Source organism: Macrosteles quadrilineatus, unplaced genomic scaffold (assembly GCF_028750875.1).
Source record: "Macrosteles quadrilineatus isolate MER2022 unplaced genomic scaffold, UCM_ALF_1.0 Scaffold_3__2_contigs__length_128488019, whole genome shotgun sequence".
NCBI classification, from domain to species: Eukaryota; Metazoa; Arthropoda; class Insecta; order Hemiptera; family Cicadellidae; genus Macrosteles; species Macrosteles quadrilineatus.
This window is the reverse complement of record NW_026542596.1, coordinates 76,253,816-76,267,824: the sequence shown is the minus strand read 5'-3', so window position 1 is coordinate 76,267,824 and position 14,009 is coordinate 76,253,816. Positions and strand designations below refer to the sequence as shown.

General features: G+C 34.4%; 1 protein-coding gene and 1 long non-coding RNA gene across 2 annotated transcripts; one reads left to right on the top strand and one right to left on the bottom strand.

The window, feature by feature from the left end:
* The first annotated feature begins 395 nt into the window (after positions 1 to 395).
* LOC128989318 (uncharacterized) lies at positions 396 to 4,040 on the top strand. The gene has a single exon (XM_054411197.1). It carries the CDS (start codon positions 396 to 398, stop codon positions 4,038 to 4,040), a length of 3,645 nt encoding a protein of 1,214 aa, XP_054267172.1.
* A 579-nt stretch (positions 4,041 to 4,619) lies between these two features.
* LOC128991173 (uncharacterized) lies at positions 4,620 to 5,436 on the bottom strand. Its single transcript, XR_008490607.1, has 2 exons — positions 5,246 to 5,436; positions 4,620 to 4,730 (listed from the first exon to the last, which is right to left on the bottom strand). It is a non-coding gene; the product is annotated as an uncharacterized LOC128991173 (long non-coding RNA).
* Between the last annotated feature and the right edge of the window lie 8,573 nt (positions 5,437 to 14,009).

Below are 14,009 nucleotides of genomic sequence, written 5' to 3'. Positions count from 1 at the left end.
GGACTTGGCTTAGACTCACATTGGAATTGGTTTTAGCACATTTTAGACTTGGGCAAACAAGCTCACACTGATAAATTAAACATAGGCTCATTATGGACTTGGAGACCCAAGCCCGCTTTGTTATGTAATATGATTCCTTTTGTACTGTCAAATATTTATTCAGCTGTTTTATTTAAGACTGTTTTGTTTATGTATGTAATGTTTACAGTTTTGTGCAATTCTCTCATGTAAAATGTAGCTGACTATTAAGTTGAATAAAACCATATAAATTTGGTTTCTAAACATTTCTTTTCATAACAATTTATTCAACTTAATCTTTTAACTATATTATTACAAGTTCTTCTATACAAGTTGTATTCTATCTTTTCTATTCAAGTTTATTCCAAGAAATCTAAATGGATAAATTCTTCAAGCCGGAGCGCCTATCTTTAGACCCTAATGATCCCCATTCTGATCGTCAGTGGAAACATTGGAAAACCACTTTCAAGAATTTTGTGGAAGAAATATGTGCTGCAGAAGATGATCTACTAAAACTTCTAACTAATTTTGTGGACTACAACATACATGAAATAATCTCAGAGGCTGATTCTTATACTGAAGCTATATCTATTCTTGACAAACTCTTTATAAAGCCTACTAATGAGGTATATTCACGTCATCAACTGGCCACTAGAAGACAGGAACCTGGAGAAAATATTGTTCAGTATCTTCGAAAACTAAAAGAACTTAGTAAAGCATGCAACTTTAAATCTGTCACTGCTAATGAAAATCGCAACGAGTACATAAGAGACGCTTTCATTCGAGGACTAATATCACAGTCCATTCGACAAAGACTTCTTGAAAATCTAACTTTGACTCTTGAAGAAGCTTATAATCAAGCCATTACCTTGGAATCAGCTGAAAATCAGGCGGTTTCATATATTTCAAGCCCTTGTAACTCTATATCTCAGTCAACTCCTAAAGATGTTGATGTTACTGATACAAATGTTTCTCAGGCAGCTTCTGATTCGTCTTCACACCAATTATCCTCGATAAGAAGAGAAAAATGTTTCTTTTGTGGACGGTCACGACACTCTCGAGCCAACTGTCCTGCCAAAGACTCAGTTTGTAACATTTGTGACAAGAAAGGCCATTGGGCAACAGTTTGCAATTCTCGCAACCAAAGTAGGACATTTAAGGGTAAAACAACTCAAAGTGATAAGACAAAAATAAACTCAATGTCTTCTTCTCTTGTTGCTGCCTCACAAAAATGTCTTTCAAAAGCTACAGTGTCACTGATGTTAAACGGCAAACCAGTAGATGCACTCATTGATACTGGGAGTTCCGACAGTTTTATATCTGAAGCTACTGTGAAAAGATTCAATATTTCTAAATACCCAACAAAGCATGAAATATCGATGGCATCAACAAGTCATGTTTCATCAACTCTTGGCCACTGTATTGTTGACATGGTGTACGATGGCCACGAATACCCACTGACAAAGCTGCTCATCTTAACTGATTTATGTGCCGATGTTGTAATTGGACATGACATCCTTCGGCAACATTCTGCTGTGGAGCTGAATTTCGGTGGTAAACGCCCACCCTTCAATGTTTGCAATCTACTTAGGGTTAAAGTATCACCACCACCACTGTTTGATAATCTAACTAATGACGTCAAGCCTGTAGCCATCAAGTCCCGCCGCTACTCTGAAGATGATAGTAAGTTCATAAAAAGTGAAGTAAGTAGGCTTATATCAGAAGGAATAATTGAACCGAGTAAATCACCTTGGAGAGCACAAGTGATTGTGGTCAACAATGGGCACAAGAGACGTCTCTGTATTGACTACTCTCAAACCATCAACAAATTCACACAGCTTGATGCCTACCCTATACCTCACATTGAATCATTTGTTTCTAAGCTTGCTCAATACAAAGTGTTCAGTACAATCGATCTGAAGGAGGCATATCACCAAATACCTATTCGGAATGAAGATAAACCATTCACTGCATTTGAAGCTAATGGGAGACTTTACCAATACACTCGAATTCCTTTCGGCGTAACTAATGGTGTGGCGTGTTTTCAAACTATTGATCAGATTATAGAAAATGAAAATCTACTAGACACGTTTGCTTATCTGGACGATGTAACTATTTGTGGTCGTAGCCAAGCAGAACACGATCAAAACCTACAGAGATTCATGGAAGCAACTAAAAAGTATAATCTTACCCTGAACAAAGAAAAATCTAAGTTTTCGTTGACCAGCATTCCAGTTCTGGGGTACATTGTAGAAAACATGTCCATGCGTCCTGATCCTGACCGCCTGCAATCACTCTTGAATTTCCCCGTTCCAACTGATAATGCAAGCCTTAAAAGAGCTCTTGGCATGTTGTCCTATTACGCAAAGTGGATTCCTAAATTCTCTGAAAAGGTTCATTGCCTTACTACAGTCAAATCATTCCCAGTAGGCAGTAAAGAAATATTGGCCTTTAAGACATTAAAAGAAGAAATAGCGAACTCCAGTATGTCTGCAGTTGAAGAGAATATTCCATTTACTGTAGAAACAGATGCATCTGAATCAGCTATAGCGGCTACCCTTTCACAAGCTGGAAGGCCAATATGTTTCTTTTCAAGAACCCTAACTAAGAGTGAACAACATCTACCTGCTGTGGAAAAAGAGGCCCTCGCAATATTCGATTCAATACAGAAATGGAGGCATTTCCTGATTGGAAGACGGTTTAAATTAATTACAGACCAGAAATCTGTGTCATATATGTTCAATCAGAAACACGCGGGAAAGGTTAAGAACAACAAGATTTTAAAGTGGCGATTGGAACTAGCACCTTTCTCTTATGACATAGTGTACCGTTCTGGCAAGGAAAACGTAGTAGCAGATGCATTTTCACGAGTTTCATCTTCCATCTCTTGTAGAGATTTCGAAAAACTCCGTAGAATTCATTGTGACATTGGGCATCCTGGAATAGTACGGATGGTTCATTTCTTAAAAAGTAAAAGTCTCCCTTACTCTATCGAAGACGTCAGGCGAATGACCGCTTCATGCTCTGTTTGTGCGGAAGTGAAACCTCGGTTCTACCAAAAAACCCCATCAACACTCATCCATGCAATGGCTCCTTTCGAGAGACTTAACATTGATTTTAAAGGGCCAATACCATCTGTGACAAGGAATAAATACATACTCACGGTTGTTGATGAGTTTTCAAGATATCCGTTTGCCATTCCTTGCTCGGACACATCAGCATCTTCTGTTATCAAAGCACTTACATCAATCTTCACCATCTTTGGTATGCCTGCTTTTGTCCACTCCGACCAAGGTTCTGCTTTCATGTCAAAAGAACTGAGTGATTTCTTACACTCTAAAGGAATCGCCACTAGCCGATCTTCACCTTATAACCCTCGAGGTAATTCTCAAGCTGAGCGATATAATGGAACGATTTGGAAGACTGTATCTCTTGTTCTAAGAAACAAGGGACTGAAGACAGAACAGTGGGAGTATGTTTTGCCAGAAGCTTTGCATTGTATACGCTCGTTACTATGTACAGCTACGAATGAGACCCCACATGAACGACTTTTCAAACACCAGAGACGATCATTTTATGGCACCTCTCAACCTCAATGGCTCATGAATCCAGGACCAGTATTAGTGAGAAGGCATGTAAGAAATAACAAATATGAACCTTTAGTGGAACAAGCTCAGCTGATAGAGGCTAATCCAGACTATGCTCGCATCAAGTATAGAGATGGTAGAGAGGCTCTGGTATCGGTGCGACATCTCGCTGTTCCTCCTGAAGCTATCCAACAAGAGGATGAGCCAGTGACTTCGGAAAATCCCAGTCAAGAACTAGATCCTGCTCTTCAAGACCTGAGACGTGAATCAAATCTGCTTCAACCTGAGATTGGGAACTCTATTCAATCTGAAATCGAAACATCCCCTCTGCATGAGACCGTGACCCCTACTTCTGTGAGGGATAACGAAGAAACAAACCTGCGTCGTTCCACTAGAGTCCGAAGACCTCCCACCTATCTAAGGGATTACATTTAAAAAAAAAAGATGGGGTGAATGTTATGTAATATGATTCCTTTTGTACTGTCAAATATTTATTCAGCTGTTTTATTTAAGACTGTTTTGTTTATGTATGTAATGTTTACAGTTTTGTGCAATTCTCTCATGTAAAATGTAGCTGACTATTAAGTTGAATAAAACCATATAAATTTGGTTTCTAAACATTTCTTTTCATAACACGCTTTTAGTAGACTCATATTGGACTTGGCCTAGACTCATATTGGAATTGGTTTTAGCACATTTTAGACTTGGGCAAACAAGCTCACACCTATAGACTCACTCAGAATTTGGTACGAAGTTTTATATACTTCAATTACTGTCATGATCAGAGATAATAATAATAATAATAATAATTATTATTATTATAATATGCTATAGTAATAGTAATATAATTTATACCTATTTAACATATAAGCTGTTTCACACCATTCATTTGCTAGCCCACATTTTTTCTTATAATTAATTTTTTACCAAGAAAGATTTATGATAAAATGAAGCCTATTTTATGAGTGATCTTGAAAAAATATTGGTTATATATGAGGTTTAGAAAGCAAGACATTCACATTTCAAGACAATTTATTAATATAATAAATACAATGCCCACTATCTTCCACTTGACCTTCAACTTCTTTTCTGAACCCATCAACTCTACCGCCTGCTTCAGAAGATCTATAAAAAATACAATTGCATTAGAATTATTTGGTTTATTAAAATTATCATTTAAATCATTTTTCATTATTTTTATTTGTTATTATAATTATTTGATTATTTGGAATTTGTTGGTGTTGCAAACACAGGGTGTTAACTTACCTTTGTTTTTAAAATTGTTATCAAACTTTTATTTCTTACTATTTTACTTTTATACGTAAACTAATGGTTTGGCCTGTTTTTATCTGTAGACTAGGTTAAGGCATTGACTATAATGGTTAAGGCAAACACAAATTTTGGCACTGTTCTGTTGAGTTCAGCAGTAGACTATTAGAGTTCAGTATAGTGAGTGACGTTGTCGATTCAGTGAAGCGCTGAGTATGTCAAAGGTTAAAGCACAAAAGGTTTAGGCTATAAACAAAATTCTACGGGTTCTTGATGCAATGAAATTAATTGTTTGCTTAACTTAGCTTACTTATATCATCATAGACTAACCAACACAAGTATATTTTTTATCAATGGAGTTTAAATCTTACCTTTACAGGAATCCCTTAATTCTTCTTTGCTTCGTCTTGGTATCAAAACCATAAACAAAACTCACAACTAGTAACGAAACGAGTAACTCACAACACCAGAACTAGATAAGTGAGAACTGACAACTGAGAGTGAGGAAGTCTAAATCCAACAAAAATGGTGGTTCAGCACAAAGAAACAGGTTTTAGGAGCGTTCTGGGTAGGGGTGGAGGGAAAATTCGTTTGTCATATGGCACTGCTCACTTTAGGCTCACATGAACAAGCTTGCCGTGGGTCTGGTTAGGTGTTTAAATTGTGGACTTGGCCAACCAGGTTATATATGTAAATAAAACAAGTTTAGTTTTGGCTCATTCAGACAAGTTCACTTAACCAAAGCTGTTTTCAATTTGTAGTGGGTTCAAAACTCCAAGTTTGTCATACCAATTCAGAAATATGTAAAAACCAAGTTTGGTCCAAGCTCACGTGCTGTCTGGGATAAACACTCCGCAAACTTCAAATTCCTTATCAACTGCCATGCCATTTATGACTTGGAGTGGCTTACCTTCAATACTGTCCTTTAGAAGAATAACAGAACCACCATGTATAGAAGATTTTCTGCAATAGCTTACAGCAATAGAATAACCGAGAATTTTAAGTAATATTAGTTCATCAGTAGAGAGCCAGTGCTCAACCAGGCACAAAATATGAGGATTAATCTCGCTTTTTAACACGTCAAGATAGTCCAATTTAGACACAATGCCCTGCACATTCCAGTTAAACAGAATAAATTTTGTGGCAACATTTCCACAGATCAGTTCACTCGACAGGTTAGATTTAGCATCACTTGGACCTAACCTGACTTCACGGACAAAAAATTCTTGTTGGTAAGGTTGCGCTTTTTCGGTACATACTCCTTCACCAATATACCCTCATCCCAAAACAAAGGATCGAGCAGCGTTGCCTTATCTTCCTCATTGACTCCAATCTTAAAAGATTTATATGACGAGAATCTAGTCACAACATCTTCACAGGAATGACCAGATATACCATTCGCCAACAGGAAACTATCAACGTCATCTTTCTTAATGTCAGGTTTTAGTCGAGAGATAAAAATCCAGTACAGCCTATTTACACTTCCCAACTTAATCACTCCTTCGCCAGCCGTTCGATAGATAGAAGATAGAAGACTCCCTAAAGATACAACAGTCTGGAAAAATGTACATAGGCTGAATACAAAAACCTTATTCCCAAGAACAAAGGCAACAAAAAAAGGTAATTAGGTCAACAGAAATTTTAGAAAAAATTCAGAAAAATTATACTTGGCTTTTATATGATAATTTAATAATATAAATATTATGCTTTTTGTTGTATGCAGGTTTGATGCCATGGATCCAATCTAAAATAGACCAGGTCAAGCAATATCAGTTTGAAATGATTTAGTACCAGAATATATTCAGGTTGTTTCCAACTTGTTTACAAGTATAAATTTAACTTCAACAACAACATGGACAATCAATCTCAAAGCAATCAAAACCAATGTTTACTTTGAGTGATTCTGTAGCAGACGATGTTTACTTTCTAGTTCAGCTCAGGTCAGACAGTTAGTTTTCTCTCTGAAAATCCCATTAATTTAAGTTTGGAACTGAAATTAGAGGGAAAATTAATAGGAATGACGAAAAGCCAGATTTTATTCTTAATTTAAACAACTGAGTCAAATCTGAAAGTTTGGAGTAGTGTCAAAGACGTACATTTTATTGAAATCGATATTCTTAAGTCTTATAAGAGTCCTTAGAGGCTAGCGGCCATCTTGATTAATTTCAAACAGCAGCTGAAGAGTTATTTATCGTCCAAAAATATTTTTCCAAACACCAAAGTAATTATAATTTAAATATCTAGTATACTGTGAGATTAGACATGTTCTTTATTGTGGTTTTGAATTGTTTTTTCAAGGGAGTCCATGGAAGCTAATGGGCATCTTGGATTTGCCCCCCATAAGAGCAATGTTAATTTCGTTAATTTCAAACAGCCACTGAAGAGTTATTTACCATCTTAAAATGTTTTTTTCCACAGTGATTGTAATTAAAATATCTAGTAAACTGTCGGATTATAAATTTTATTTGTTGTTCATTAACTGTTTTACGAGTTTGAACGTTTAGGCTCAAATGACTCCAAATTTTGATTTATGTGAAAAAACACCCATTTTGGAATACTTGCCATACTTGCCATTTTGGATAGGGGTGAGATATCTACCTCGGATTTACTTCATTGTGTTTCTTTTGACAAATCATTGAAAACGAGGGGTCACTCAATAGGGATTTCTATTTGAAAAAAATTAGTCACCCCCTACTCCTTACCATGTAAGGGGGTTAAACAATTTTTAATAATTTGTAATACATGGCGGAACCCTTCTTAACAATTAATGCCACAAACACAATATTTCTGTCTATTAGTTTAAAAAATACAGATTTGTTTCGTTACTTAATTTACACACTGTATAAGTAGAGTTAATGACATGTAAATGATGATATCGAAATACTTTTATCAAGGGGAGGATAATCCTTGCTAAAATATATTTAAGTTTATATTAAAAGTCATTACTTTGCTCCAACTACGAGTAATTTAATCAAATTTTATGGAGTTGGAAATTAAAACTCTGTAGAAATTGCTTTAGGTACTCAATTTACGAAAATAAAATAAAATACCTTTTGCTATTGTTTGACTTTTACCGCCTTGGAAGGTTTTGGTTCAGTGAGCTGTAAAATACATCTTCGTAGGAGTTAAAGAAAACCTTCATTGACAGGTAATCAGAGATATAATATCCTCGGTCCCTGCAGGATCATCAATGTGGTAATCGATTTTGTTTTTCTCCAACTGCTAACTTCTTCAGCTACACTTTGTCAGAAGATAAATTAAGGTTAAGGGGCACTTTTTTGTTATAAAATATACTCATACCACCGGGTGGTGTTTGTGGCGTTTCTTGGTTAGATATGTAATTTTTACTTTGAGAGGTTACTTTTTGGATCATTTGAGCTTCTTTCCAAACAATTTGAGCAGTTTTATTGGTTTTATGCTACAAATTTCAGCTTCATTGAAACAAACTTTGTTATGCAGGCATGTAATTTTGACATGTATAAGCAAATAATGTTGTAAGAAAGTGTATAACATGTACAAGCAAGAACCCTAAAGTTGCAAGAAAGTGTATGTCATGTACAAGCAAGAACCGTAAAGTAGCAAGAAAGTGTATTACATGTACAAGCGGGTAATGCTGCAAGAAAGTTTATGACATGTGTGTATAAGCAAGTAAAGTTGAAAGAAAGTGTATGACATTTACAAGCGAGTAAAGTTGCAAAAACTTGAAATTATTCTAAACTATTAATGATTTTCTTCCTAAATGTAGAAAAGGACTTTGCACTTTATTTTACACAGTAATAAATGTATGTTTCAAGACAAATTGTATGAATTATTAAATGGGTAAAGATTAGGATGTTAACAAAATATGTTTATATGGATGACAGTTCCAATAATAATTATTTTTCCATATTTCAAAACTAACTTATTAAACACTGGCTTTGAACTAAAAGGTTTCGTTCAATAATTCAAATCTTGCCTTATTTCGTTAATTTACAGAACGAACATAACATACATTGTAATAGATTTTTCATTAAAAATGAATTTGTATTTAATTAAATTTGTATGTTTAGGACTTACAAGAGTGAAATTTAATTTGAAATTATAAATATATTAATAATGATCAAAATATAGTTAAATTATTCCTCGTTTACTTAGAAAATTTACTTTACACAAACTTGGTGTTCTATTAACAACTTCTGTAAATTATTTGTTATCACTTCTACTCGATTGCATTGTTCTTCGGACTTTGTGAACACTAAAATACTATTCCCTAAAGTTTAAATCACCTATTAGTTTCATCAATTAATTGCTAGATAATAAGATTTTTTAAATATATTTCTTAGCTAACAATGTTTTTCATGATAATTTATACCTTTTTACATTATATAGAGTATTATAATTACTAATTAGCCATGTTGTATTATCTTAACATTACAACCTTAACATTAATATATTATCTTAACATTAGCCTTTGACCGATTACTTACTTGTCCTATAATATAATAAACAAATAGTTAATAGAATGTTGCTAAACTTAACTTACTATTGAATATAAAAAAAAAATTGTTGGCGTACTTGAAAATATTGTTCAGTTTTTACAATATGATTGGTTCACCTGCTGCATCAAAAGTCAATACTACTTTCTGAAAAACGTTAGTTTTTTGTAACATATGCATTTGAAATAGCTTATTATAAGGACGGTTGGACTTATTTTTCACTGTTATGTTAGTTAATTATAGTAACTTACGCAACATCGCGTAAAGATGGTGTTCGAAACAAGTAGAAAATTTATTTTACGAGCCTTGGCGAGTGCCTTAAAAACTTCTACGACGCGAGTTGCGTACACTACGACGGGTTTTTTATTACTAATAATCACTACTCAAAACTTCTGAGAGGTTATGTTTTTGTTTATAACCTATCATCGCCACTGACATTGATGCAAAGACAACTTTGTACCAACAACTAATAGTAACAAAACAATCGTTAACAATTAAATTGGCATGAACAGCTGATTAGTTGAAGTTCGAAGCATTACAATTTTACTTCATCTCTCTCAAGCCTTGAACTTCATTGGTCCATTACCATTGTTGTTAAGTAATACAACATGATACAACTATGCTGTTATGTAAGTAAACAATGCTGTTATGGGAAACTTTTCAATTCTAAGAACTGAACTGAAGTGGCTACACTTAAAAAAAAACTGTCGTAGGCAATAGTAGTTTACGCAACGATTGCGTTAAGTGAGTCTTTACGACACGAGTAGAAAATTTAAGGCACGAGCCTTGGCGAGTGCCTTAAAAACTTCTACGAGTGTCGTAAAGACTATTAACGCGAGTTGCGTACACTACTTTACCTACGACCGTTTTTTAATTACTATCAATCTGGATTTAATTACTAACAATCACTACTGATAACTTTTTATAGAGGTTATGTTTTCGTGTATTGTCATTGCCACTGAAAGTGATGCAACGACTTGTTGTATAATCAGCTGATTTCCTGTAATTACGTGTTTGTTAAACTTCGTTAAATATTACATTGCTAGCAGCATTCTTACCATCTATCTATATATATAATACGCTAAGCCGATTTTTGTGAACAGAACTCCTCCCACATTTTTGGACCAATTTTGATGATTAAAGTGTCAAAAAAATTGCCCTGATCTGTAGTTTTGCAAAGTGTTTTTCGTTTTTTGATATCTTTATTAGTTTCGGCAGGATCTTCCTTCAAAGTTGGGTTTCCTCCCATAAGATTTACATGGGGGAATCTAAATATTTAATTGGAAACTTTGTCTCCACTAATTTCAGAGAACGTCTGGGTGTAGAAACTTGGTAGAGGTGTCCATAAAAAGGTCTTGGGCTGTAGATGAGTTATCAAAAGAAAATCGAAGTAAATTCGCTTAGGGCTCTGCCCCAGAAGCCTTTAAAGATCCCTCCACAGATGTTTTTACATTTTTGCCATGTGGATAATACTTTTTAATGAAACAGCTGTTGATTTTAGGTCCGTGAGGTTGGCGTACCCATATTAGCGTATCCACTTTTGATCATACCAATCGTTAGTTCATCGTTAGTTCTCGATAGTTCCCAAATTTTTTCGTTAGTTCTCAAAAAATAAAAAAGTTATAGCCGATTATAAGTGGGTACGCTAACTTCACACTTCCGGGTTCTAGCACGCGCCGTTTTCTGAGGAGAAATGTTTACACCTATATACCAATCGTTAGTTCTTCGTTAGTCCTCGATAGTTCCCAAATTTTTTCGTTAGTTCTCAAAAAAATAAAAAAGTTATGAGACATACAAAGTGGGTACGCTAACTTCACAATTGTACAATTTCCAGCGGGAACATTTTTTTACTATAAATGCCTATATCTATATACCAATCGTTAGTTCTTCGTTAGTTCTCGATAGTTCTCCAAAATTAACGTTAGTTCTCAAAAAATAAAAAAGTTACGAAGCATACAAAGTGGGTACGCCAACTTCACAATTATAGAATTTCCAGCGGGCACAGTTTTTTTACTATAAATACCTATATCTATATACCAATCGTTAGTTCTTCGTTAGTTCTCGATAGTTCTCCAATATTAACGTTAGTTCTCAAAAAATAAAAAAGTTAAGAGGCATACAAAGTGGGTACGCTAACTTCACAATTGTACAATTTCCAGCGGGAACAGTTTTTTTACTATAAATGCCTATATCTATATACCAATCGTTAGTTCTTCGTTAGTTCTCGATAGTTCTCCAAAATTAACGTTAGTTCTCAAAAAATAAAAAAGTTACGAAGCATAAAAAGTGGGTACGCCAACTTCACAGTTATAGAATTTCCAGCGGGCACAGTTTTTTTACTATAAATGCCTATATCTATATACCAATCGTTAGTTCTTCGTTAGTTCTCGATAGTTCTCCAATATTTACGTTAGTTCTCAAAAAATAAAAAAAAGTTACGAAGCATAAAAAGTGGGTACGCCAACTTCACAGTTATAGAATTTCCAGCGGGCACAGTTTTTTTACTATAAATGCCTATATCTATATACCAATCGTTAGTTCTTCGTTAGTTCTCGATAGTTCTCCAATATTAACGTTAGTTCTCAAAAAATAAAAAAGTTACGAAGCATAAAAAGTGGGTACGCCAACTACACAACTATATAATTTCCAGCGGGCACTGTTTTCTGACTATAAATGCCTGTATCTATATACCAATCGTTAGTTCTTCGTTAGTTCTCGATAGTTCTCCAATATTTACGTTAGTTTTCAAAAAATAAAAAAGTTAAGAGGCATACAAAGTGGGTACGCTAACTTCACAATTGTACAATTTCCAGCGGGAACAGTTTTTTTTACTATAAATGCCTATATCTATATACCAATCGTTAGTTCTTCGTTAGTTCTCGATAGTTCTCCAATATTTACGTTAGTTCTCAAAAAATAAGAAAGTTAAGAGGCATACAAAGTGGGTACGCTAACTTCACAACTATACAATTTCCAGCAGGCACCTTTTTCTGACTATAAATGCCTATATCTATATACCAATCGTTAGGTCTTCGTTAGTTCTCGATAGTTCTGTAATATTTACGTTAGTTCTCAAAAAAATAAAAAAGTTACGAGGCGTACAAAGTGAGTACGCTAAATTCAAATTTATAAAATTTCCTGCGGGCACCGTTTTCTGACTAAAAACGCTTATATCTATTTACCAATTTTTAGTTCTTCGTTATGTCGTGTTAGTTCCCCAATATTATTACTAGTTCTTAAAAAATAAAAAGGCAATAAGGTCTTAAACGTGGTTATGCCAACCTCAAACCCAAATCATTCCTAGCGTGCACCCTTGTCTGACTAAAAGTGCCTATATCTTAATATTAATCGTAAGATGGGCTCACTCATTTATTTTGTTAGTTCTAAAAAAGTTAAATAAATATACGTATAGCCAATAATCTATAGATAAACTTATTTAATGCTTCTGATTTCCAGCGCGCACCTTCATTCAACGAAAAATGCTTACAGTATACTACTATACAACTAAATAAATATTGTCTCGACCCCGCCATACCCAATACGCCATGCTAGTAATGTGTTGTACACATTTATTCCATCCACTACTCCAGTCTCCAGTTTGTTCAAGTCCGTATGACCTTCCAGTCTCGATCCGTGCAACTGTCACTCGTAACGTGTTACGTTTAATGATGTAATTTTATAATACTAATACCGAACACAAACAAATACAAACAATACAAACGATTACAAACAGAAGTTCTTTGATCGTACATATTTTATCTGCTTAATCCAATTCAAATAATCACTGCTTATAAATTACTTTATACCATTTTACTTAGCAGACTCTGGTTTTCATTTTGATGGGTAGTTTATTTTGTTTCCATGATGGACTTTTTATAAAATGCACTTTTTCACACAACTAAGTAGGTATAAATATGATTTCATTGCTTATCTAAAACCAATTTTTGGAAGCGTTGTCTTTTTTGGATGTTCTAATTAACTGAACATATTCAACTGTTAATCATTTTGATAACGTAATCAAAATTATCACTCCTAAAAAATAATCTAACCGAGTGACACCTGCAACTACTATTGCGGATATCACAGATAAGCGCTATCCTGGAACTGATAAGCAATCCTTTCTCTTCGAGAGAATCATAATGTGATAGTTATTCTAATGTCAGTGTTACTTTGATTTTCATTGTGTGAAGATGAATCAAATTACAATGCATGGAACTAAAAATTTGTATATAGATTTAAGCGTTTTTAGTCGGAAAACGGTGCCCGCTGGAAATTTTATAATTTTGAAGTCAGCGTACTCACTTTGTATGCCTCGTAACTTTTTTATTTTTTTTTAGAACTAACGTAAATATTGGAGAACTATCGAGAACTAACAAAGAACTAACGATTGGTATATAGATGTAAGCATTTTTATTAAAAAAAAACTGTGCCCGCTGGAAATTCTATAATTGTGAAGTTGGCGTACCCACTTTTTATGCTTCGTAACTTTTTCATTTTTTGAGAACTAACGCAAATATTGGAGAACTATCGAGAACTAACGAAGAACTAACGATTGGTATATAAATATAAGCATTTTTATTTAGAAAACTGTGCCCGCTGGAAATTCTATAATTGTGAAGTTGGCGTACCCACTTTTTATGCTTCGTAACTTTTTCATTTT